Source organism: Ylistrum balloti, unplaced genomic scaffold (genome assembly GCF_031769215.1).
Source record: "Ylistrum balloti isolate Yb309-2 unplaced genomic scaffold, AGI_CSIRO_Ybal_v1 Utg370336, whole genome shotgun sequence".
NCBI lineage: Eukaryota > Metazoa > Mollusca > Bivalvia > Pectinida > Pectinidae > Ylistrum > Ylistrum balloti.
Genome location: NW_026782243.1, coordinates 320,182 through 345,450, shown reverse-complemented (window position 1 = coordinate 345,450; position 25,269 = coordinate 320,182). Strand labels below are relative to the sequence as shown.

The 25,269-nt window shown below is 34.7% G+C and overlaps 1 protein-coding gene across 1 annotated transcript in view; it reads left to right on the top strand.

Moving 5' to 3' along the window:
• LOC132553562 (uncharacterized) overlaps positions 1-25,269 on the top strand; it is a 42,631-nt gene that overhangs the window by 10,597 nt on the left and 6,765 nt on the right. The window contains exons 3-4 of the mRNA XM_060217816.1: positions 5,728-5,840; positions 20,120-20,323. Of these exons, the coding sequence (XP_060073799.1) occupies positions 5,728-5,840; positions 20,120-20,323 (317 nt within the window). The remainder of the gene's footprint in view (positions 1-5,727; positions 5,841-20,119; positions 20,324-25,269) is intronic.

Sequence of the window (25,269 nt, the reverse complement as noted above, 5' to 3'; positions counted from 1 at the left end):
CCAAAGTGATCGAAAGAAGACTCTAAATCTAGAGCTGGAGGTGCACTACCCTCAGAAATCAATAATTTTACCTCTTCTTTTTTAAATTTAAAGAAAAAAAATTCTCAATAAGAGAATTTGATTTTCCATTATGTACACCATCAAACCCCATTCTTAACTAAACGAACGCATTCATTCTCTTGTTACGAGAGTTTTCTTTTTCAAGAAGTGTGATTAAAAATATATGATGTTTATATGTCGCAGTTGATTCGATATCTAATAGCCTGTTCCCATTATCATTATTGTCGTACACGAAGTCGTTAAATGATTTTAAAGATGCAAGTCGATGATAAAGGAGAAAATTATGTGGAAGTTGAACGGTCGTCATAGTGATATGTTAGTTCAGTTGTTTTATACGTTATTCTCTTTTGAGCACGTGCCATTACCTACTTGGATTGACGAAAATTTACATAACGGATATCGTCGATGAAGCAGACGGCATTTACCCTTCATGAACAAATGCTGAATTTTTTTCAGGGCCGCCATGTCAATCTTTCTTTTGATAATGTTATATATTTTGTTAACATGTCGGTATCTCTTGCTATTGAGGTGTAGGTACTAGATATAGTCTGCGTATATTTCATAAGACTTCGAGGATTTTGACCTCTAGAAATCAACTTTATAAATAAGATTTTTGAATCTCGAACTGTTATAGTCTTCTACATATAACATAGGTTGATTGTTCTTCGATAAAATCTAAATCTTCGAATTTGTCCTTAAGATGTTCTGTGTTTTAGCTAGACTTTGACTTAGTCAAAAGAAGATGAAATGAAACAAGCAAGCGGCGCTTTATAAATATACATATGGTTTATCATGGCTGGCTTTTTTTCTGCAATCTTCTTCGAAGAATTGTTCTCAGTCCACTACAGAATCCTGCATGAGTTCATAGAGAAACTGATTTCTGTTCACCCACATACTTTTTTTCTCTTCAGCTTATTTCTTCTATAATGTCAGAATGATTTTCTTTGCTCCCTTTAGAGATTTCTGTATTTGCTAACCCATTTCGTCCTTTGCAGCTGCAATTGATCTTCTACCCTAAATCTTACTCTTGTGACCATGTCAGTATTGGACAAGATCAGTTGCCTCTCTCAATAATCCCAAGCTATTAGTTTGTTCATTAATATTCAAAGGATATTATAGCGTTGCAAGAAGATTCTTTATTCCAAGAGAAATGTGAAATTGCGTTTTCTTGTAGAATCGTAATAATGATATATTGCATTTTATATTTGAATAACGTAATAAGTTATTCTCTTTCATTTCAATCATTTGTTGTATAAGGAACTAAAGCAATTATACAAGTCTATTAAATTTGCATACGGAGATAGCAGTTTTGCATTCATTTCTCGCTGTACACTGAATTACATGAACTACTAGCTAGCATTACAAATACATTTGATTATCGAAATAACCACCACTTGATGAAGTCTTGTTAGATTAACACAAATAAAAACAGGGAAAAATCAACCGTGAACAAAAATTAACATCAACGATCTATATACTTCGGTATTTAATTGGTGTAGTTAAAGTTAAAATAACGGTCTCATGATTGCGATTAATCGAATAAATCGATTGTTTATATGTTAATGTTTTACAATAGTTCAATATCCTTAGTTTATCACGATCATTTCGTGTTTCTTTATATTCGTTAACATATTCGTTCCGCAATACAGAATTGAGTACGACGTAGAGAATATACTAAACAAAAAAAGAAAGGTAACACTACTTTATTCTGTGATTAATTAATTAATCCCTTCATCAATCCTTACCAATCATGTACGAATAAAGTAATTGATCAATTCTGATAAAACTGCAGTCATAGTTCATTATAAAACTTTGCGTTCAGTTGATTTTATTCGACTGTAAAGAACATTGGGGTCAATTTCAAAGGTAACACCATTAGTAACAGGTATGGCCACCGTTTGCGAAGTAAACAGCATTGCAGCGTCGTCGCATGGAACTCGTCAACCGGCGGATAATTCGAGGAGAGATGTTGTTCCATTCAGCTTGGGCCAGCTCCTGCAAGTTTGACGGCTGATTTTGACGTTCTCTCACGCGTCGCCCAAGAACGTCCCTGACATGCTCAATCGGTGACAAATCAGGTGATTTAGATGGCCAATCTAACACCTGTACGTTATTCTGCTGCAAGAAAGTTCTGCTGATGCGACTGGTGTGCGCTGGTGCGTTATCCTCTTGAAAAATGGCGCCAACGCCGTGGCGTCTTTAGAATGGCAGAACCACTGGTCTTAAAATTTCGTCCCGATATCGAATGCCGCTTAAATTGTCATTTAACACAACAAGCCTGGTACGAGCTCCCCCACAAATACCATCCCAAACCATTACACTTCCACCGCCAAAGCGGTCCCGTTCTGCGACGCAGCAGTTCGCAAAACGCTCCCCTCGTCGCCTCCACATTCTGCACCTTCCGTCACCGTGTTGCAGACAAAACCTGGACTCATCTGAAAACAGAACATTGTTCCATTGTCGTAAGGCCCAACGACGGTGAACACGGGTCCAGTTAGGCCGATTATTACGGTGACGTCGCAACAAATTGGGTCCAGTGTAGGGACGGCGCGCTTTCAATTGGTAGGCCCTCAACCTGTTGCGGACTGTTTGGGGAGACACACGACGCCCAAACAATGTCCTTGTAGTCTCTACTGCGGTTACGAATCGATTGCGCAAGTGTATCAATCGTATACGACGGTCATCCCTGGCGGTCGTTTTACGGGGTCGGCCGCTTCGGGGACGATCAGATGTTGACCTAGTTTGGTTAAAACGACTTACCAACTGGCAAATTGTCTTAACACTGCAACCAAAATGTCGTGCAACTCGACGACGAGACTCCCCAGCCTGGATCATGCCTACAGCCCTTTCTCTCTGTACTTGTGACAGCCGGGACATAATGATAAAGTTGAAAGATAGCAAGATTAGGTGATTTCTAAGTCCTAAGGATCTAAGGAACAGTTGTCAGTTTGAATGTTTATGAAATTCAAGCGAAGATACAAGTTAGTCGCAGAAAACCTCGTGCAGTTCTTTCACTAATACAGATTTTCACGCTTGAATGATTTTGGTAACCCCCTTGGATTTTGTAATGTAAAACATTACCATTTTCTAATATTGCACAAACGTCAGTTTGTTTTCACTCATTTACAAGTATTCGCCAAGGAAACATGTTAACCTTTCTTTTATTTGTTGAGTATATATACTCCTTAGTCAATGAAGAGTTTTGAACAGTTGAAGAGTAACCATCTTGAGCTCATTTCCTAGTGCAATATAAGGTTAAACGATTCCGATTTCCATCGATAAGTCTTGGTTTCAGATTCATTTATCTAGTTCTTTAAGATTAAATGGCTTGATGGTATTGGAAAGTAAGTAGGATTCAAATAAACCTGTCCAGATCAACATATATTTGTTTTTATTTTTTCCGTTTTTCTTGTTTTAATGTTCATGTTTTACCGCTGCTCTGTCGACATTATGTCTATTTCTTCAAAACGTGGTGGAATATAACGTTGGATAATTCTATTTCATAAACATAACATGCATTATATGCAAAAATATATGATTGAATGCCGTTTCCTTTTCCATACATTTGAATGTGTCATGTTCTTGCTATATTTCTCCAATAGCTAGAACCTAACAGCGATGACAATAATAGCCATGTCATTGATTCAAATCTAATGGGGGGAAAGCTAAACAAGTAAATTTAAATTTATATTCATGCACGCATCTTTAAAGCAGACAATGTATAAACTCCTGCCACTGGCATTTTAAATATACATACACATGTTTTATCAAAATTGCTTATAGATTAATAATCTTTAACGTTGTACCAAACACAAAACATGCAAAAACAACTGTATCGTTGATGTACTCCTGTTTCAACGGTAATACATAATTTCAGTTCTATCTAAATCAACATTTTAATCAAAATCAGTTTTACATAACAAACAAAGTGGATGAATATTTACATTACGTAGATAAATGGTAATCGAGGAAATGACATTTTCCATTCTACCTAAGTCAATGATTTTATGGGGCTTTCAAACTAAAACTGCGATGTTTACGAGAAAGACCATAGAGAAAAGGCATGAACTTTCATTATTGGGAAACATTTTTCATAACTAGAAATATTGTTTTTTTTTATTGTAGTGACAGTTTAGTTTTGACAATTGTTCAGTTAATTTGAAGACTTGTACAGTACCGGAATCATGAGATTTCCCTGGAGACAATAAATGTCACGGAAGACATGTTATTGTATGACGGCCTCGATATCGCTGATATATAATAGACATTTTCTGCTTCTAATGGGATTTAAATCCAGCATGCAATTTTACTTCGATTTTGCCCATTTTTTCAATTTCTCTCGTTTCTGAAAAAAACAAGTTATACTTGTTTAAGTATGGTTAGTTTGTTTTTCCATATTATGTATTTCAAGGAAAGATGGAACTTCATAAGGTTTTATGGGTTCACAGATAATTTGCAAGAAGTCGTTATAATTTCATTCACAAGTCCGTCGCATAAACATTGTGGGCGATTATCATTTTGTTTCCCAGACTAATTCTACATCATGCGATGCCAGTTACTTTAATAAAAAAAAACTATTTCTTAATGTGATGAACGGAATGGCAACGTAATGATGGTTCAGAACACAAGAGGTTTGCCGCGATTCATAATTTATATTATGTAAGCAATCACAGTCATAAAATGATGTTTGCACAGTTTCCAGTATTTCAATATTATACATAAAAGGCAAAGAATTTAAATGTGAAAGTTCATTTTATATGTTTGCTTATTCTCCATTTAAAGTTATTTAAAACTACAAACACCGCCTACGGGTTTTTATGTCAAGGCGAAAGAAGTCAAAATAGATTATTTAATTGTTTTAGTTCATTACTAAATATTTCCGATATTTCATACGGTTATTCCGTATCGTTTGACCAGATCAAGGTGAGGAGTTTTGTAAATTTGAACAGATTTCATAGAACTTTTTTGGCAAGATCATGCCCCGAATTTGCATTACATACATGCAAAGTTATTTTACTTCTATTTCAACGATATAGCGAACTCAGAGTTCATATCCTTTGACCTCTTGTTATGTTATATAATAAATGATATTATAATCAATAACAATTGACTTATAAATCTCAGATGTTGTTTAGAGTTCCTCATCCGCGTCGATGGTGTTACCAAGACGGTATTATAACATGACATTCAAGCATACTCGTCACGCAGTTGATGTAACACAAGTGCAATTATCACCGTCAAGTATTTCTGTCATTGTAATTCAAAACTGTTTTTGCAACATAAAGTCCGACCCAGGAAATCGACCTTTATATGACTAATTAATTGTTGTTGTTGTTGACATGTGTATTCATTTGTGAAATTTCTCTCTGGGATTGGCTAAGATTTGCATGGTAGGTATTGTCGATGAAACGGAAGACGCTTACCTTTCTGTTACACCTGACCTTATTCCCTTTGTACTTTTTCAGGGTTCCTACTGTGAATCTCTCCTTTTTTATAGTTACTCCTACATTGATCGAATTTACATTTAAATGGGAATTTTGATGGTACGTCGGTATGTTCTTTTGTGTGTTAGATTTCTGTTAACGAAATGGTAAAAATTAAATGATAAGCTTACTGTTCTTGTCTTGTAATATAATGTATATTTGGCATTTTTGTTGTGTTTTACAGGTGATTATGCTGTGATCCTCAATACACGTCACCAGACAATCAGAGCGCAGCTGCGAAAGGCGCTGAATGACGCAATCACCTTCGTGACAACAAGATGGCGCTTCTGTATAGAGGTCAATGGTAATTCTATCACAGTGTACATGTATATATATATGTTTTTAAACTGCATACACATTTCAAATTACAAAATGATAGGTTAGGATTATAAACAAATCCATGAAGCTGTTAAGTCTTCCAAGGACTCCACAGCGATAACAATGACCTAGAGTGCTGAAACTTGAGATGACGCATTGAAATATACGCTGGTTGAAGGATAAGTACCGACATTAGATCCGATAAGCCAATCCATTTTATAAGGAGCAAATCTGTCGCATCCTGTGCTAAAAAGAATTATACTGTAAAACATTACAAAAAAACCTATTTTTCACACTAGAAGCCAGAATGTTTCCTAATCCTTTAATTCGTTTTAGACTTACGTAAACCTGATATCGGAAATAAAAGTGGCCATAAAACACAGATATTAGCAACATGTGAATAATCCCATGAAAAAAGTATAGGTAAATTACGACCAGGTGTTCTGGAGAGTAAAGTTTCTTCCGCTTCATTGATTCATTGACGACACCCAACATGTAAATCTTGATCAATCGATGTAAGTTACCATAGATGAGAACAAATTGAACATTAGCGGAACCACCATGTAATGTGTATAGAGCTTACTTTGAATTACAAGATACAGTCTTATTGTGATACAGTTTACTCAAATATTAGAATGAAATGTACAAATGTATGTGAATTGTAAAGAATCCCAAAGAGTTGACTCGATATTGAAGTGCCTCTACCAATATCACGATTGTCGTGCAAAATATCGACAACTTTCAAGTTACAACAAAGAGTTTTGAGAGAAGCAGATTGATAACAATTATGTGGTATCATTGATAAACATTCTATTTCTGCTTTTGTTAGATTTAGGGTCAATAAATAGTACTTTGAGTTCGAAATACGACGTGCTTTAACATATCATACAATTTTGTATTACGTTATAAATTATGTCATAAAGGAAACGCGCGCACTTGCAATATTCTTTTCAAGAAGATTTATTCACAAATCCGCTTTCACTTTTAATTCTTTTCGGGAAAGGAGATTCATAAATCAGCATTCCGTTGTCACAGAAAATAATTCTTCGAAGCTCTTCCAAAATGTGATTTTGAAGAATTTGTTAGGATTAAAGTTTAAAAAAAACACTTGACATCAAGGACGCTTAGCATATTTCGGTATTTAATCTTAATTGGAAATCGGAAGTCATTATTCTTAGTGCGATAAAGGATTCGGACATTTAAAAGGAATTCTGAATTATTAATTGGATTAAAAATCGCAGATGTTGTTGTGAGTTCCCCATCCACGTCGTCGATGTTACAAAGACAGTAGTTTAACATGACATTCAAGCATTCACGTCACGCAGACTGTCACACTGGGAAACCGTTGATGGAAAATCGTAATCTTCAGGAAGCATTATATGACACTTTTCTGTAAAAGACGCCTCTGATACAGCACTGATTGCTAATATGGATTTGTTTATCTCACGCGTTGCAATCACAATGCATAACTTCGTCTACAAAATAAACATGGCTTATTCTTCAATTCCTCTTTTATTGCTGGACCTGTAGCCATTAATGTATTTTAACCATGGTGTTACGTGTCATACCTATATTTAAAGTTTTCTCTACCTTTTTTAGCGTACAGAATATATAAAAAAGACAAAAAAAAAACTTGGAATGAGTACAATGTATGTATACGTTGAATATACGGATATTTCTATACGTGATGAACAAGGTCCACAGTATAAAAAGTAGTCCTATTTTGCAAGATCTATACTAATCGGTGGACACACATGTTATGCTACATTCTAGCTAAATCCTCGTTGTTTTCGTTAATTAGAATAGTGGCCGGTTCAGAAAACACATGTGCTGGATGTTTGTCTGAAATTACCTTATACATGAAAATTCCAAAATTTATCTAATTGGGATTCTACACCTCCTCGACTACACTTTGACTTTTCTAGTGATCACTTTGGATTTACTCAGTCGCCAACTAGGCTTCAGAATTTAGGTCCTTAGCATCACTGACGAGTCGTATAAGGATGAAACAGCTGTATGATTCATTTTAGATCCTAATTTTGCTCTGCTGTATGTGCTATTCACTTTTGTGTCTTTTGGTACAATCTTTGATTGTATTAGTTTTCACTCAAATCCCATTAGTAGGTTATAGATTTGCGATTTGGTTTCCAGAGAAGACAGAAAGCCATGATGAAATTGCAATTTGTATGAATTAATTGACTTATTTTACGTTAAATTTCATATTTCGTACGTAGAATGACGTTTTGTGGCTCTGTTGGTTTGATTGATTTCAGTCAGGAAAAACGATCTACATTAATCATTCAACTTGTACTTGTTGTGAAGGCAATAGGTACTAGTGTAAACCATTTGTCACTGCTTTTATGGAAGAAATGGTGTAGTATGCCCCATTGTGTCAGCTTGTGTCAGAAAGAAAATTTTCAATATGGCTTTTCTTTTTATAATGCAAGCCCTTGCCGTTATTGACGATTCCTACACTCACTAAGCAACTTCATGGTCAGTTTAATCATTTCACTCTAATTTATCTAAGTCTTTTTCCTTTAATCTTAAATATCATTTTTGTTATCAAACAAATTATAAGTATGCTTATTTGCCAGTGTTTACATATTAAAGGGACGATATTCCATGAACATTGATGGTACGGAAAATATAATTCACCGTGGTATCTGAATATATCCTTTTTATTTATTTTATTATTTATTTTATTTGTCAATTTATTTTCTTCATGCATTTATTTACATAATTAATGCTTTAGACATAATGAAATACAAAAACATGCTATGACTTTGGTTTATCTTCAAAATAACATTCATCATTTTATCTCCCTTCAAACAGTCTTCATAACATATAATGTATAATGTCCGACGTAAGTAAATGTGATAGGTATACATTTACTGTCGTGCACACTGTGTCGGGAAGAGAAGCACGTGTTAATTGTTTGAAACAGGAGGTGTTTTCAATCATTCTAAGGTCCCAGATGATATCGATAATAATGTGTTTATCATTCCGTTTGCCAGCGCTCACGCGTACAAGCATGTTAAATATTCATCGAAAGCCTTCCATTCCCAATTTGAAACCCAAGACGATTCAAAAGAAAACGAATCACATTTGAATAAAGAGAAGACTTCCAGAAAGCAGCATGAGATCATTCCGAACTACATCGTCCTGATATACAGAGGGCTTCTATAGGGCATTTATCTGTCTCTTATTGACTGATAATTTTCTAATATTGTCAATTTCTAACCGGAATATTACACATATTACACATTTGTAAAATGATGTTGATACTAATGTTGCGAGCCAGAAACGTTTCCCAGAAATACAACTGAATACATCGATAATGTCTTCTGGTGAAATAGAATTATGAAAATATTGAATGATCGATATATTTTATATCTGTGTCGGCAGCAGGAAGTTACGGAAATAGTTATATAATCAATGTATTAGCTATATCTAGAACCCAGCTTAAATCTGCTACTTTGGTTTCAGGTTATTGTCATTAAGCCAGGATATTGATCATTCATCCAAGTTATAAAGGTTTATAAAGGAAGATCAAACTTTAGACACAGGAAGTAAAATTATGTATCATATAATAGCAAATTGTTGTAATATTTCCTTGTCAGGTAACTGATAGAGTGACGCGTAGTTTGGTTTGAATTTCAAATCAATTCATTTTTATTTGAATTTGCTCTTTAGTATTCAAATTTCTTTTAAAATAAAATGAAAAAATAAAAGGAATACTGAAAAGATAACAGAACATTCACTTAAACGCAGATCCAAAGACGCAAAATTATGATTATGTTTACTTATTTCACAATATCGTAGTTAAATATATGCACCAATTCAGAAATCTGTTAACCTTACATTACACTTGATTATATATTACTTATATGAATAATGTATATTCATTTGATATAACAATTGTATGATAAAAATCAGCACGAACAACTAATGTCGACCTGTGTAGATCTCATTCTTTCTTAATATTCTTATCAGAAGACAAATATAGGTATATGACTTATATATATATATATATATTATGGAATAGATAAAAAAAATGTGCCGCTTCGATGAACATTTGAAAATGATTATGTCTACCTCAAACTTTTAGTAATGATAATTATAATAAAATGTGTACGTACGGTATATATATACAAATTAATGTTGTTTTGATACTTCAGTATCTGAACCGCCGACTAAAACAAGAAAATACCAACATAATCATAATCAAATATCAAAGGATGTTAAATTATCATTGCAAATTATGTATGGTTTACACTGAAATTCCTGTAAAAATAGTGCATTGAGAATAGAACAAAGTGTTCCGGAAGAGTATCGTCTTCTGCTTCTTCTTGAACAATCCAAGTAATGTCACGTTCTCAAATGAAAATAAGATATTAAACAACAAAACCAACAAGCAACCTAAAGAACATTACACACGTCCACCTTGATATCGCACAAAGGAATATCATACCTCTCAATGAGATCACAATGACGTCCAAGACACTTACCTTATACTACTTACATTTTCATCAGTCTGAATCTTATGAAACCTTGTGCTATACGTTTTTCCCATAGTTGACGACCAGTTTTGAGATGCAGGCGTGTTGCAGAAATGGAAAATTCGCTATAAGGAAATTCAAATCATCACGATGTACATTTTCTGTTTATATATATATATATATATATATATATGACAAGTTATATTATATCAAATGTTATTCAAAAAAGTCTAAATGTTGTATTTATTGTCTAAATTCTCTTCAAGTATGTAGTTTGTAACGTTGTACTACGCTTTCGTCATGCTGAATGAAATGCAGATTTTTAATGTCGGTTTAACCGGATCCAGGATTAATTTTTACCATAATATTTTCTGGTACTGTAATTAAGTTTGCGTTATTTAGAGTTGAGCTTCACATCAGGACGTCGTGGCGCGTGTTACCACAGAATGGATTGGCGTACATCATACGGGTAGCGAGCTATCGTTATTCTTGCCAAGAATCATTCTCCACACTGCAGGCCATCTTTACTATAATCCTTTCTCCGTTTTATAATTGAAGATTTAAAACGACATTTAAAAGGATTCATGAAATTTAAATGGAAAAGATCAGCTGGATTTAATTTGCATTTGTCCTTCAAATAATGTAAGGCTATCGTTTGAAACAATTCAACCAGTGTTATTTTTTAATTTCCTTCTGTATTTTACATTTGACATAATAATAGTAAACTATTAGAAACAATGATTTAATGAAAAATTTAAACAAGTTAAGACATAAAACTTTTCAACATTTTTCTCGATTTAATTTCTTTATCTTAAAATTTCCGTCTTGGATTCTACCATGTGAAATAAATCCGTTTACAAAAGCAAATATAATATTAAAACGTGCTCAGCTGATATCTTACATACGCCAAGTTGTAATTCAGCATTAAGTACAGGTGCCGACAGAAGTGTTACCGTCTCCCTTCATGGCGACCGATCCCCTATTCGGAACTTAAATTCCATTCTATGACATAGTCTAGACAATGTCAGATGTATGTCCTTTTCTGTGATAGACGATACGTACTAAACTTACATAACAACATATGTCGTCCATCTAATTTACTGCAGATATAAACATTTATCTCCCATAATATGAATTAACGTTCATACTGCAATAAGAATGTTGTTAGCAATAGTCTTCAGAAATAAATCTTCATTGAGTCACTATGGCAACGGGGTCACACGCCATCCCTGTCAAATTATTCTATCCAAGTTGTAAATGTCTTCGGAATGCTCTTTTGTATAATACCCATTGGGTTGTTGTTAACATTGACCTAAGTGGTTTTGCCCTGTCATGTAACTAACTGGCCCCGATATAGACTCATTCATCGTTCCATCACCATCCCTTTTATATCGGCTATCACGGCTGGTAGGGTGTCAAATCAATCGTTAATACGGGGACGTTTAGGGCTTGTCATACATGTAATGCTCTTATTGGGAATTGTACTGTTTCTTAGAGAGGGATTACGTTTGACATGGTTATTCTAACAAACGTAAAAACAAACCGAACGTCGCCTTTTCGCATTGTAAAATAAGCACGCCGAAGGTCGCCTTTTAAAATAAAATAACATTTCAAGCCGACGTTCGGTAGGTTTTCACGGTGATAGCATCAATACTCATTGTATCTACTTAAGTCTGACAATTGAAACGCCTAACATTATTACGTAATAAAAACATCTACAATGTTTTCGTTAATAGCACAACAAGACACAAATAGCGTGTCACTTTTGTAAATCAGTTTCTGTATCTGAACAGCTGATTATAAAAACGCTTTAAGTTAACTAAATAATTAACATTTTAACACGCAGCTGCTTCGAAACTTCGCTTGCAATCTTAATGTGTATTCTGTTGAGCTGCCAACTCGTATCCTTTTTTAGTTTGTATTGACAATTTGTTACCAACAATGAATCATTTATATGTTATATTTGCTGTGTTGTTTGACCTGACTAGAAGATTTATCGGTAATGGCTAAACAGACATAAGACTTGTTCAGAAAAACATATTTGTCCCTTTTTATTGTGAGTTAAGTCATTTATTTGGGAGTTAAATGAATGAGAAATATCTCTCACTGTAAAGAGATTAATTCTGTACCATACACGTTGTAACTACATCGTATTATTTACAAATACTTCATTAATTGACAATGTAATCCTCCCGGGCCCCCGATGTTTTACGTGTAAAGCTTTGATGTGCATCTTTTATCGTACGTGCATTTCTTGATCCTGAAAAATAAAATGAAATAGTGCATGATACCTAATTTTCCTTCAGTGGTATTTGACATAACCATAACGTTATGGAATATAAACCCTCTATCTGAATCCAATACACAAATGTCAGGTGTTGGATATCAACACGAACGGTGACATCAGAAGTGTACATGAAACATTAAATAATCAACGAATTGTCATAGGACTAGTTGATGAGATCCGATAAATGCAAAAAGAGTTTGATGACGTATCAGATAAAAGGTCGTCTGTACCTTTAACTGAATAAATGTTACTGCAGTATAATATGATGAAGCTTTCGCAATGATCTTCCAGCAGATTATCAGTAAACAAAACACTGTATTCTTACGCCTGGTATCAGATTAAATCAAATATATGTGTCCCTATCTGCGCTGCAAAAATGGGACCAGATGAGGAAAAACCGTACATTCAGCTTTATACATTTTCTGAAAACCTACATTATGAAATATATAAATCCAATATATCAGTGGTCTGTATATTACCATCACGGAGAAAATTCAATTTAGATACGAGTTTGTATGCCTTGAATTTACACAAAAAAAGTCAAATAATGACAGTATAGGTAACTACAACAGCGAATTCAAATATAGTATATTCGAATCTCTTAAAGTCAAACACTTATTTGAAATAACAAGAAAATATAAGTTTAGAAGAAAACGCATAAGTAATTATAACAGCACACATTTACCATTTAATACGCTGTATGCAGCAAAGGGATACAATCTATTACTTTTTATAAATAGTATAAACATTGAGACAACAAATTTCAAAATGGGAGATATGTACATATGTACGCGGAGTCTTGACTTTTAAGTTTAAAAAATATTCTTCAGCAATTATCTTTTAATCACAGGTTATTTTAAATGAGCTTTAACACCAAGGGAGATAATCAATTATGCAAACTATCCAAGAAATTATGGTGCCGTGAACGTAATTTATTATAGCTATTTCTAATTTTTCTATTTCTATTCTGACATACCAACTGCCAACGCATACAAAAATCAATTCAAAATTGACCAATTTAGCAATTTCTTACCAGTCAAAGATCCCTTTGATTACGGAACAGATTGCATACTCACAATACATACATTTGAACGTGAGCTCACATCATCTCAATAACAAATCTTTTCCTTTGTATGACAAATCGTACACTCATTTTCCTCTAGGCCCACGTCTGATTTGGTTAAGTGGGTTTAGTACATGCAATGCTATGTGAGCTTTCAGTCTTACAAATACCACTGTCCAGATGGATCAAGTCCTATCGATACCATTTCTTCTGGTTCGTCATCAACAGAAGGAAGGCATTCCTTTCTCTACAGTAGGTAGACATATACCGTGGGAGAATAATCAAGTTAACGCACTGTTTCTTAGTAGAGTCAACAATCAAAATTTATGATATTTTGTTAAGTTCTTCAAAGGCTTTAAATGTTGATTTAGATATGACTTCCAGTCTTTAAACACTACAGGTTTGTCTTTATCTTTCACCAACTGTTGAAAGTTATGTCCATCACGTGAGGACTTTGTAACTGTCTTGGCAACTTCCTCTAGACTTTCAACTTAATTGGATCTCCGGCGTAACTTGCAAACACCAAAATGTCAGTCCGGATAAAACTTTGTATTACCGGCAATCATCATGGAATGTGGGATGACAAAATATTGAAATACTTCACCCACAAATTGTATGACAATATCAAACTAAAATATAGTTATGAATATCAAAGTTATTTCCCTAGAGGTAAAATTTTGTCAAAACTGATATCAACATAGAATTGAAAGCAATTACGTGCAATAATAAATCTAATAGGATGTTAAATTTAGCGTTATTATTTTACACCCAAACCTGAACTGTATTTAGCATATGCAGAGATGTACTAATGAGGACAAGAATGGCGAGGATTAAAACTATGGACGACTCCAGCTCTTTGATAACCTTTGACATATGACAGACTTTAATGTACAGGAATCCAGGTTAAAATACAATATGTGTGATACACTTTAGGAACGGATATAATTATCCAGTTAGTCTCTCCAAAGGGCATACCACAGCACAATATGTTTCTTATTCTGTACTCACTAGTTATCAAAATGGATGTTGGCGATTTTTCTCCTTGTCAATAATGCTCAAAATAGCAATGGACCATGCTGACAACTGAGTGATCTCCCTTCCCTATCCCAGAGTTTTCAGTCTTATCCACTAAATAGAAAAAAAATGCTGTCCTATTGAATAAAACATACAAAAGGTGTGTCAAGCTTGCTTCTTGAAAAATATGACGTCATCGTTCAATTAATTACCTTCTAATTTCTTTTTTTTCTGGAAACGATTTACCTTTAATTTGCTTTCTGTGCATTGCTGTATAGGTCTCTCTGTTGTTTAGTCTGGTTGACATGGCTTCCGTTTTCCTCCAATATTTGTTTCTTCTCATCATCATTTGCTGTACAAGTCATAGATGGTTTAAGTGAAAAGTTTTGACAACTTGTGGTTTCATGATGGTGATGTATACACACAAATCATGCCTTACTCTCCGAAATGTACAAAGACCTACAAGTCGAGGCTTCATGTCAACAGCCAGTGTATCAAAACTTGTAACACATGTCCACGGCATTTGTGTCAGAGATTAAAAAAGAAGCACCTTTTCTGATTTATAATTTTATAATCTACAAGGGATAGGCAATGCATTGTCTTTTGTCAAAAATTTCTTGATATGCTGTCTGTCATTCATGGACAGCATATTATATAGAGCTTTCCCAGAATTTCCATGTTTTCTTTGAATCAAGGCATGTTTAACAGCGATTTTCTAATTATTGCCTTATTTGCTTTGCTGATATCATGTATAAAGTAAAATATTGTTCTACAAACACGGAATCCATAAAGACAAAAAAGAACTCTTAATGTGGTCTTTTTCCTCTCCTTTATCTTGTGTTTCTTTGACAGAAGAGCTACGATGAGCAATATGATTAGCTTTACTTGTAATATTAAGTTCATCATGCATTGGTGACAATCTCCTCTGAATTCAAAAGTCCATCTTTATACCGCATGGTTCACCATTATGTAATTTACAGTTATATGTGTCGTGGCGGTATTTACCTTGTGCTATGCATTCAGTAGTATCACATCCACTTGGATATGATGAACCAAACATGATATCATTCCCATCTGAGGATTCAGCTAACGCATAACTGTACTCGCCACCACTAGAATCAGAGGGAAGATCTCGGAAAGCATCAACATGATGTGTACAGTTGTGAATGATACAGCTGATCAACGCTTCCCATCCAATCTATGAATGATTTGTCCTGATCTGAAATGATTTCTGCAGGAAATCTACAACATCTAGAGTTGATGCCAAATGAGAGCTGACTCATAATGGTACTATCATAGACAAAATGTTTTAACTTGTGTTCAATATCCCATGACGATGATATCATGACTATAGCACAGGTAGCTGTATCTGGAACGTAAACAACTAGAACAAAAAATCAATCCTTGGTTGCTTCATACAAGACACATTAAAATGTTCATGGTTCACGATATCGCGAAATTTGCAAGTGCAAGTGAGATATCCACTCCAACTAAACTTTCTTACATCTTTACACTCACAAGACACACCTACCTATTTTTCACTGATCAGGTTATCATCATTAGTCCTCCTTATAGGCTACGTTTAGTAGAATATTTCAGAGGTAGGGATCTTGTTGACGTCGTTGAGCTTCTGCGGTACAGTAATGATCGTTACTTTCGGTGCGTGTGGCTGGCCGGGTGGACAATCGTGCAGAATCACTAAATGTGAAATACGACACTAAGAGAACATCTTCGGGATAATTTCAGGTATGAGTTATCCAGTAACCTGTATCTATGATATGAAGGTGAATAGAATAAAATGGTGGGGGGAAATCGAAAAAAGACATCCTCGCCTGTGAACTGTACTAGTGAGCATAACTCAAGCGAGACTTACACCTGGTCGATATCGGGTCGACCCAGTATAATATTTGGTGGGTCTCTAGTCCCGGGGCCTGTAACGTCACCTGATCGTCCGAAAGGGACCCCAACCCCCTTTATTTCTACAACATAACTGGGAAATACAGTGTAACTGGAAAATGTAACCAATGGTATTCATCACCGTTTGAACAAACTTGAAGGTTTGCAGGCCATTTTTAGATGGTTGGATTCAACTGAGGGTAAATTTGCAGTTCTGGATTGTTCATTCAGAGAAATGAAAGATGAACTCAAGATAAACAGTCTAAAAATAGACGCAGCAGACTTTGATCATACAATATTGGAGGAAAGGGGGGGGACAACAGGAGAGGAAAACCATGAACGGGGAGAACGTATTCTAGAACCACGGACACGATCAATGACAAATACTATAATCGTTAGCGATATTGAAGAAAATGGTGACAACGGAAATACAGACGAGTCTGAAAGAACAGTTAAAAACTACATTACAGATGAATTTGGTGTAGAAAATATTTTTCCTCGTGTTAAATATATAACCGAGATCTATAGTAGTGAAATTCACTACTAGAAAAGATCGGGAAACGGTTCTCAACGCTACACCTAAGATGTTAGCGGGGAAGGAACACTTAAGTGTTAATGAACAATTTCCGCTTGAGATAAATGAACGGCTTCGCATACCCCATGAACAAAGCGGCTCGGAAACGTGGCCTCAGAATCTATATTAATGGTCGTCTTTGCATACCTCCATCACTCATGCCCACTATTTCAAGGATAACCCTGTCGTCATAATCCTCCAGGTTCAGGAGGTCACCTCGCAAGACCTGCTTACTTCCCTCTACCTAGGAGTAACGTTTATGACAACCAGCCTCGACGACAACCCCGCAGAAATATTTGGACGGCAGTCAGTGATTGGAGGCCTTGATTCTAGACTGTGGGAAGAACATCATCCATATCGGACGCCGCCTCAGGTTTCATCCCAGAATTCTCCTTAGGCCCTACCTCAGGGACAACTCAGGAGTACCTGTCGGTGTCGTAAACGGACATGAAAATCTCTCCGACAATTCGGGATTGTAGCAAAGTGGTAAATAAAGAACCATTACAGGAGGTCATACCCAAGAGCTTCGGGAACTTAAAGCAACTTACCTAAATGTGTGTAAAGTCAAAGCTCATCTCGGCTGAATCTCAATTGTATACACCCGGAATAATTCATCCAGAGAAAAAATGAAAGACTTTCCATATACCTTGACCTACATTCTGACCTGAACCGTCTATGTCATTAATGGTTAAAAGGCACAACATGATTGGCCAAGAGTCAATGAGGCTTGGGCAATTTCAAATGAAAATTTTCAGATGTCATTTTTATTGAATTTCTCTTATAATTCTAATATTGCCTGAGATTAAACTTGGCCAGTTTGATGTACTTTTCACTTCCTGACGGATACTTATGTAAATGTAAAGTCATATATTATAAATAAAATCTGGTGTTATAGTTGTTACATTCAAGTCATTTATATTTTTCAGCAATACAAAATCAGAAATTGTCCAATGGTTGGTATTATCAAAACTGTCGTTTAATGTTGATTGTGCTTTACTACCTGAATATAACACCTGAAGGATATATTTAGGCTTCACCAGAGACTTTTAATGAGATTGAAACAGAAATGTTTCATCTATCTAAGATGATTTCAACGTAAAAACAGGAAAACAGCAAGATTATGTAGAACCTGATAATGATTTGATTAAAGCACTAGAAATTGCTAATAGCGAATCGCTGTATAATTATTCATAAGACTTCGAAAAATTACATAACATAAGTGTTCCTCCAAAACTGGTCAGTCAATGTGGTAGTAAAATAAATATTTGTAAAATATAAATTAGTTGAATCTTGTAGAACATATCATATATTTAAATGGCCGTGTTGGGAATGACAAATTAATTGGTACATGTTTATCATGTAAAACTACACATTAAGACTGTAATTTATCATCTTGTATCGTGCGATAATATTCCTCTATATACATAGTTTGAAGTAATTGATTTCGATCTTCTGATATCAGATGTGCATTGGAGGCTACTTTTTATGGGGTTAGGGTATTATACCAACTTGTATGATAGATAACAAGCAAACTCCTGTCAGTGTCAATGTAAAATGGATTTGATGATAGAAAATCCTAGATTCACAGATCTGGTTCAGAGAGACAGTGAACTTTTTGATTTGGAAAATAATAATCTTGTATCACAAGAAACTATAAATGAGGTTACCCAAATAATTACTAATATTTTCAAGAATGTTGCCATGGAAACGTTTAACACTAAAAAAAGTGGTACGGTACACAAGACAATGCGAACTAAAGATCACCATGGTTCTGTAGAGAATGTTTAGTAAAATGGAAGTAAGTAAATTTCGATCTCCAAATATGAAATTTCCTATTGCAATGGGACGCTAGAGAGACCTTCCACACCAGGGTAGAGTTTGTGCGTTTTGTTCTAATGAAATTGGTGATGAATACTACCATCTATATAACGAATGACACTACAAGTTGGAAACTTATTCATCCAAACTTCTTGTTGTAAATACCCAAGTTTCATTAAGATGAAGGGAATGCTTGCCATTTTAAATAAGCGTTTGTAAATTCTTAGAAAAAGTTGAATGTACTATTAAGTAATCTATCAATATTGTTAACCTGTATTACAAGTCACAACAACTTTATTTACTCCATTCACTGCTTCCGGTTTTCACTATCGGTAAAGCTTGCATGTATTCGATTTCTACAGAAAGGTCAGTTTTGTTATCAAACATACATGTATTGCGATGGAATTAGTCAAAACTTAATTTGCCAGCCATGGTTTAATTCTTACTTTGTAAAATGACCTTTTGTCTCACGCTATGCGCGTGACAGAGCGAAATAAATGAATCTAAATAAACGAAGAGTGATCTCCCGTACAAATCGTAAATATCATACAGAAACTAACAGAGAACTCTTCCTGTACAGTATGCTGAAATCATCCTGCAAATCATATTATTAGATTGGTATTATTTTTTTTAAATGGATACATAACAGTTGAACCGAGTTCTTTTATCGATTTATCGTATTAACAGCTCTGGCTCAGCGTCTATCCCGATGGTTTTGGGGTTGCCGATCAAAAGAACCTACAGGCTCTAACCTTTTAGTTGCGTTTTTTTTTTTTTTTTTTCATAACGATATCACAAAATGTCAAATACTGACATTTGCATAATCATTAAAGAAAAAGAACAGAAAGAAAGAAAACTTCTTCGACTACCATGTGCAAAAAAGGAAGAATTATGTCTCGTGACTTTAGACGTTTTTTTTCTCTCAGAATAAGGCTAGCCGCGTCTGTTCTCATTTTCGCTGTCGCGACCACATGTAAAGGTATTAGGTAAAATCTTTTCTGATATGGTATATATATGATCAGATGCCCAGATAACATATCTGAGATAGAACATCGTTGTATTTTCTGTGTAAGCTCCCTTCACGACTCTTCATTGTTTTTTCCACAGATCGACCTCTCAGATATCATAGAGGGTTGGTATCTACAGACGATAGATGTCTACTCCGGATGTGACGATTTCCAGACGACAAAATGTCGGCGCAGCCGGATATACGTCACGAATCACATGACCTACAACCATTGCTTTGACTGCTCTCCAAAATGGTGGCTTTGCTTCAGTCCATGTTGGTTACTGACTGCGCCCTGCTATATCGTAAGTCACTACATGATTACCAATTGTTTTCTATTTTAGGCTATATGACAGGAAGAATCTTAACGACATATAAACACTGTGTTTCGTAAATGTCATGCGCCGTCCACGTAAATATTTTGAAAGTTGAAACATTTTCTCAAGTGGTATCCAGTTCAGACCTGAATGATATGATTATGAAATTCTTCTAAATAAGGGCTATTTTGGGATTGCCCCCTATATCACCATGAGCGTCATTTTCTCCATTTGTCAAGTCTTCTCCATTTCCACATGGGTCATTTAGTTCGAAACTGATGAGGATGTTAAGGAAATGATGCCAATAATGATATATATTATTGGTGTCGTGAAAACTTAACAGATGGAAGCACGGAAGCCATTGCGTGGAATGATTGCACAATCATGGTTTCCCAGAACATCACCTACTTTAAACTCAAATTCTGTTAACGAGATTTCATTCAAACCTGTCTGAACTGATCATGAATTTGTCTGCAAAATTTTGTTTCCTCCAGTTCCGGAAATTCAATGATCAGATGACCGTGAGAGTTTACTAGATTTCTTCACATATTTACTTCAAATAGAACAACGTCAAGAATCAATACCTTTCCTCGATTATTGTCATTTTGTATCCTCGTCAAAAGGATAAAAGAAAGATGAAACTTCAGGGAAATCATGGTTAAATGAATGTTTTCTGCAATCCGTTTTTATATTATTTATATCCATTTTTTCGATTTATTTCTTTACTTGTAAATAGTATTAAATAACACCGCTCAAAAATTGTAACTATTACAGAACTATTATCAAATAATTTTTCTTCCCTGGACGAAAAAACGCTAGAAATTTGATAATATTTACTTTTTTCCGAAATAATTTTCAAATCATTTTTATGAGTTTAACTGTACTGGGGTATGCATTAAACGACATGGTGTTTTGTTCAGTCCAATATTTCAAAATTACTTATTTTTCAAATTGCAATATCAACGGTCATGTACCAGTACTTAATATCAGGAACATATAAGACATAAACGCCATCTCAAAGAAGTTATTCTCTTTATCTTAATGCATAATTTCTTTACGACCTCGTTTACCGATATAAAGTTTGCAGGATGAAAATCATAACCATACCTGAAGAGACTGTTAACGTTAGGAACGTTCAAGTCTTATCGTATCTGTGATCTTCAAGTTTTCGTATGTCCTTTTTGGTTACTGACCAATGTGGTTTGTGTCGTGATGGCAGAGTGGCGCCGTCTGGTGTGATAATTAAGTATGATGCGGTTCTGATGAAGCTATTTCCGCCTTTAAGTCTCCTTCCATGCCGAGTCAGCCAGATAGATTTGGACCCCGTATCATTCTAACTAAGTTAGGATGGTCATCTTATTTCAATAACACACGTTATTTTGTCATTTCTGTGTTTTGTAAGAAGGCATTTCGCCGTTATATTTCGATCAAGACGAGTCCATACCCCATCAGAATCTACATCAAAATGTTACGTTTGTACGTGCATGCGGAGACATAAAAATCACACATGATGGCTGAAGTGGTTGGAAAAGACTAAATAGACATGTCCCTCGCCATTACGGGTTTGCATTGTGTATACCAGCGTCTGATCATCACGTGTTCTACCACATCTCAAAGCATTTAACCGTGACACCGAGATAAATATAAACGTGACGGTACCGATAGGTCTGCCATTAGGAGCCAACGCGAAGATTCCAGAACTTTATTATCACGTGATGTAACTAATTCACGTGACTTCCCTATTGGTGATGACATTACCTGTTATTGCCATGAAGCCTGCCGAGTTATCCCACTGGGAAATAAGCTGATTTACATAAATGTTAAATTATTTTTAACACGTTTATTTTTTCTCCTCAAAACTATTTCATTTTACAATAATTTTTTCTAAATATTTTTTTTTCAGCAAATATGGAATTTAAAAGGAGATGATATTGTACATCAATTTAAAACTTTTCTCGCATCAGTTAAATTACAAATAGTTGTGATAGTTCTAGTATCATCATTCAAATGAACTAGCACAAATATAAAACCTCAAATCTCAAAATAATGTAGAAACCAACAAAAATCCCATAAGGAAATTGTAAAGAGAACAACAGCCTGCGATAACAGAATAACAAAATGATGCCTCATTTCTAGTTATGTGTGTATGGTACCTTTATATTTCTGTATCAATGTTATGGAGAGAGGCGAATACAGTGTTTTGGTAAGCAAGAACGAAATAGACAAGTTATTTGATAGTGTTTGCAAGGGAATTTCAGTGCTATATTGTATAGAGAAATCCTATACGTAATTGCCTTTTATGTTCAGATGAGTATGACGTCATCTGCATTACTGCTGGAAATCAGCTGAATAATTGATTAGGCTCTTGGCGTTTTCGCTGCAGTCAAAAGCATTGATCCCTGTGTGACCGGTTCATTGCTAAAGATTATTGCTACACTGGCGTACAGTACCTCTTCTCTAGAGTCACAGTTGTAATTAAGACCGATGTTCATGATTTATGTTCATAAGTAAGCATTACGCTGTCTTTTTGACATTTATGGCCGATATAACTGACATAGATATGGAAATAAATCTCATACTGTGCCCGATATAATGCTGTCGTGTGCCGACTACAAAACAATTCAAACTAAAATAGATTATTCCTTATCGACATTCATCCGGCATGTTTAACAGCCAATCATGAAGGTGAACAATCGCTGTTTTTATGCCAACAATAATGACGTCATAACGATTAAGGAGTGAATTATTGCATATTAAATTCCAAATTTTAGATTATTTCGTAGATTTTCGTGGAAAGAGAAGGTATTTAAGTAAGGTGATCGAGTCACATGTGGTGTGATATCGGATTAAGGATAGTGAGTTTGTTACAACACTGGATCTTTTTCTGTTGTCTGAATTTTTTATTAGGAAACGTGAGGTAGATATGTCTTAATAGCCCTAAGACTGTTCCCTCGGCAACCCAGCAGTCTGATAACATATTCTTGTAAACCTTGTACCAACATCGACTGAGGATAATATATATCTCTGGTTTATACAATTAAAAAAATCAAACAGTAAGAACAGAGCAAAAACGCAACAGTGTTGGTTGAGATTAGTTTCAGATGTCGTGTTGTGTATAAATCACTGTCTCAGATGTCGTGTTATATATATATATAACACGACATTTGAGACAGTGATATACACAACACAACATCTGAGACAGTGATATATATAACACGACATCTGAGACAGTGATATATACACAACACGACATATGAGACAGTGATATATATATATAACACGACATTTGAGACAGTGATATATATATAACACGACATCTGAGACAGTGATATATATACACAACACAACATCTGAGACAGTGATATATATATATACCACAACATCTGAGACAGTGATATATATATAACAGGACATCTGAGACAGTGATATATATATAACACGACATTTGAGACAGTGATATACACAACACGACATCTGAGACAGTGATATATACACAACACGACATCTGAGACAGTGATATATATATATATAACACGACATCTGAGACAGTGATATATATACACAACACAACATCTGAGACAGTGACATATATATATATACCACAACATCTGAGACAGTGATATCTATATATAACACGACATCTGAGACAGTGATATATATATAACACGACATTTGAGACAGTGATATATATATAACACGACATCTGAGACAGTGATCTATATATATAACACGACATCTGAGACAGTGATCTATATATATAACACGACATCTGAGACAGTGATATATATATAACAGGACATCTGAGACAGTGATATATATATAACACAACATCTGAGACAGTGATATATATATAACAGGACATCTGAGACAGTGATATATATATATAACACGACATTTGAGACAGTGATATACACAACACGACATCTGAGACAGTGACATATACACAACACGACATCTGAGACAGTGATATATATATATAACACGACATCTGAGAGAGTGATATATATACACAACACAACATCTGAGACAGTGATATATATATATACCACAACATCTGAGACAGTGATATATATATAACACAACATCTGAGACAGTGATATCTATATATAACACGACATCTGAGACAGTGATATATATATAACACGACATTTGAGACAGTGATATATATATAACACAACATCTGAGAGAGTGATATATATACACAACACAACATCTGAGACAGTGATATATATATATACCACAACATCTGAGACAGTGATATATATATAACAGGACATCTGAGACAGTGATATATATATATAACACGACATTTGAGACAGTGATATATACAACACGACATCTGAGACAGTGATATCTATATATAACACGACATATGAGACAGTGATATATATATATACCACAACATCTGAGACAGTGATATCTATATATAACACGACATCTGAGACAGTGATATATACACAACACGACATCTGAGACAGTGATATATATATATAACACGACATCTGAGACAGTGATATATATACACAACACAAAATCTGAGACAGTGATATATATATATACCACAACATCTGAGACAGTGATATATATATAACAGGACATCTGAGACAGTGATATATATATAACACGACATTTGAGACAGTGATATACACAACACAACATCTGAGACAGTGATATATATAACACGACATCTGAGACAGTGATATATACACAACACGACATATGAGACAGTGATATATATATATAACACGACATCTGACACAGTGATATATATATAACACGACATCTGAGACAGTGATATATATATAAACAACGACATCTGAGACAGTGATATATATATATATAACACGACATCTGAGACAGTGATATATATATAACACGACATCTCAGACAGTGATATATATATATAACACGACATCTGAGACAGTGATATATAT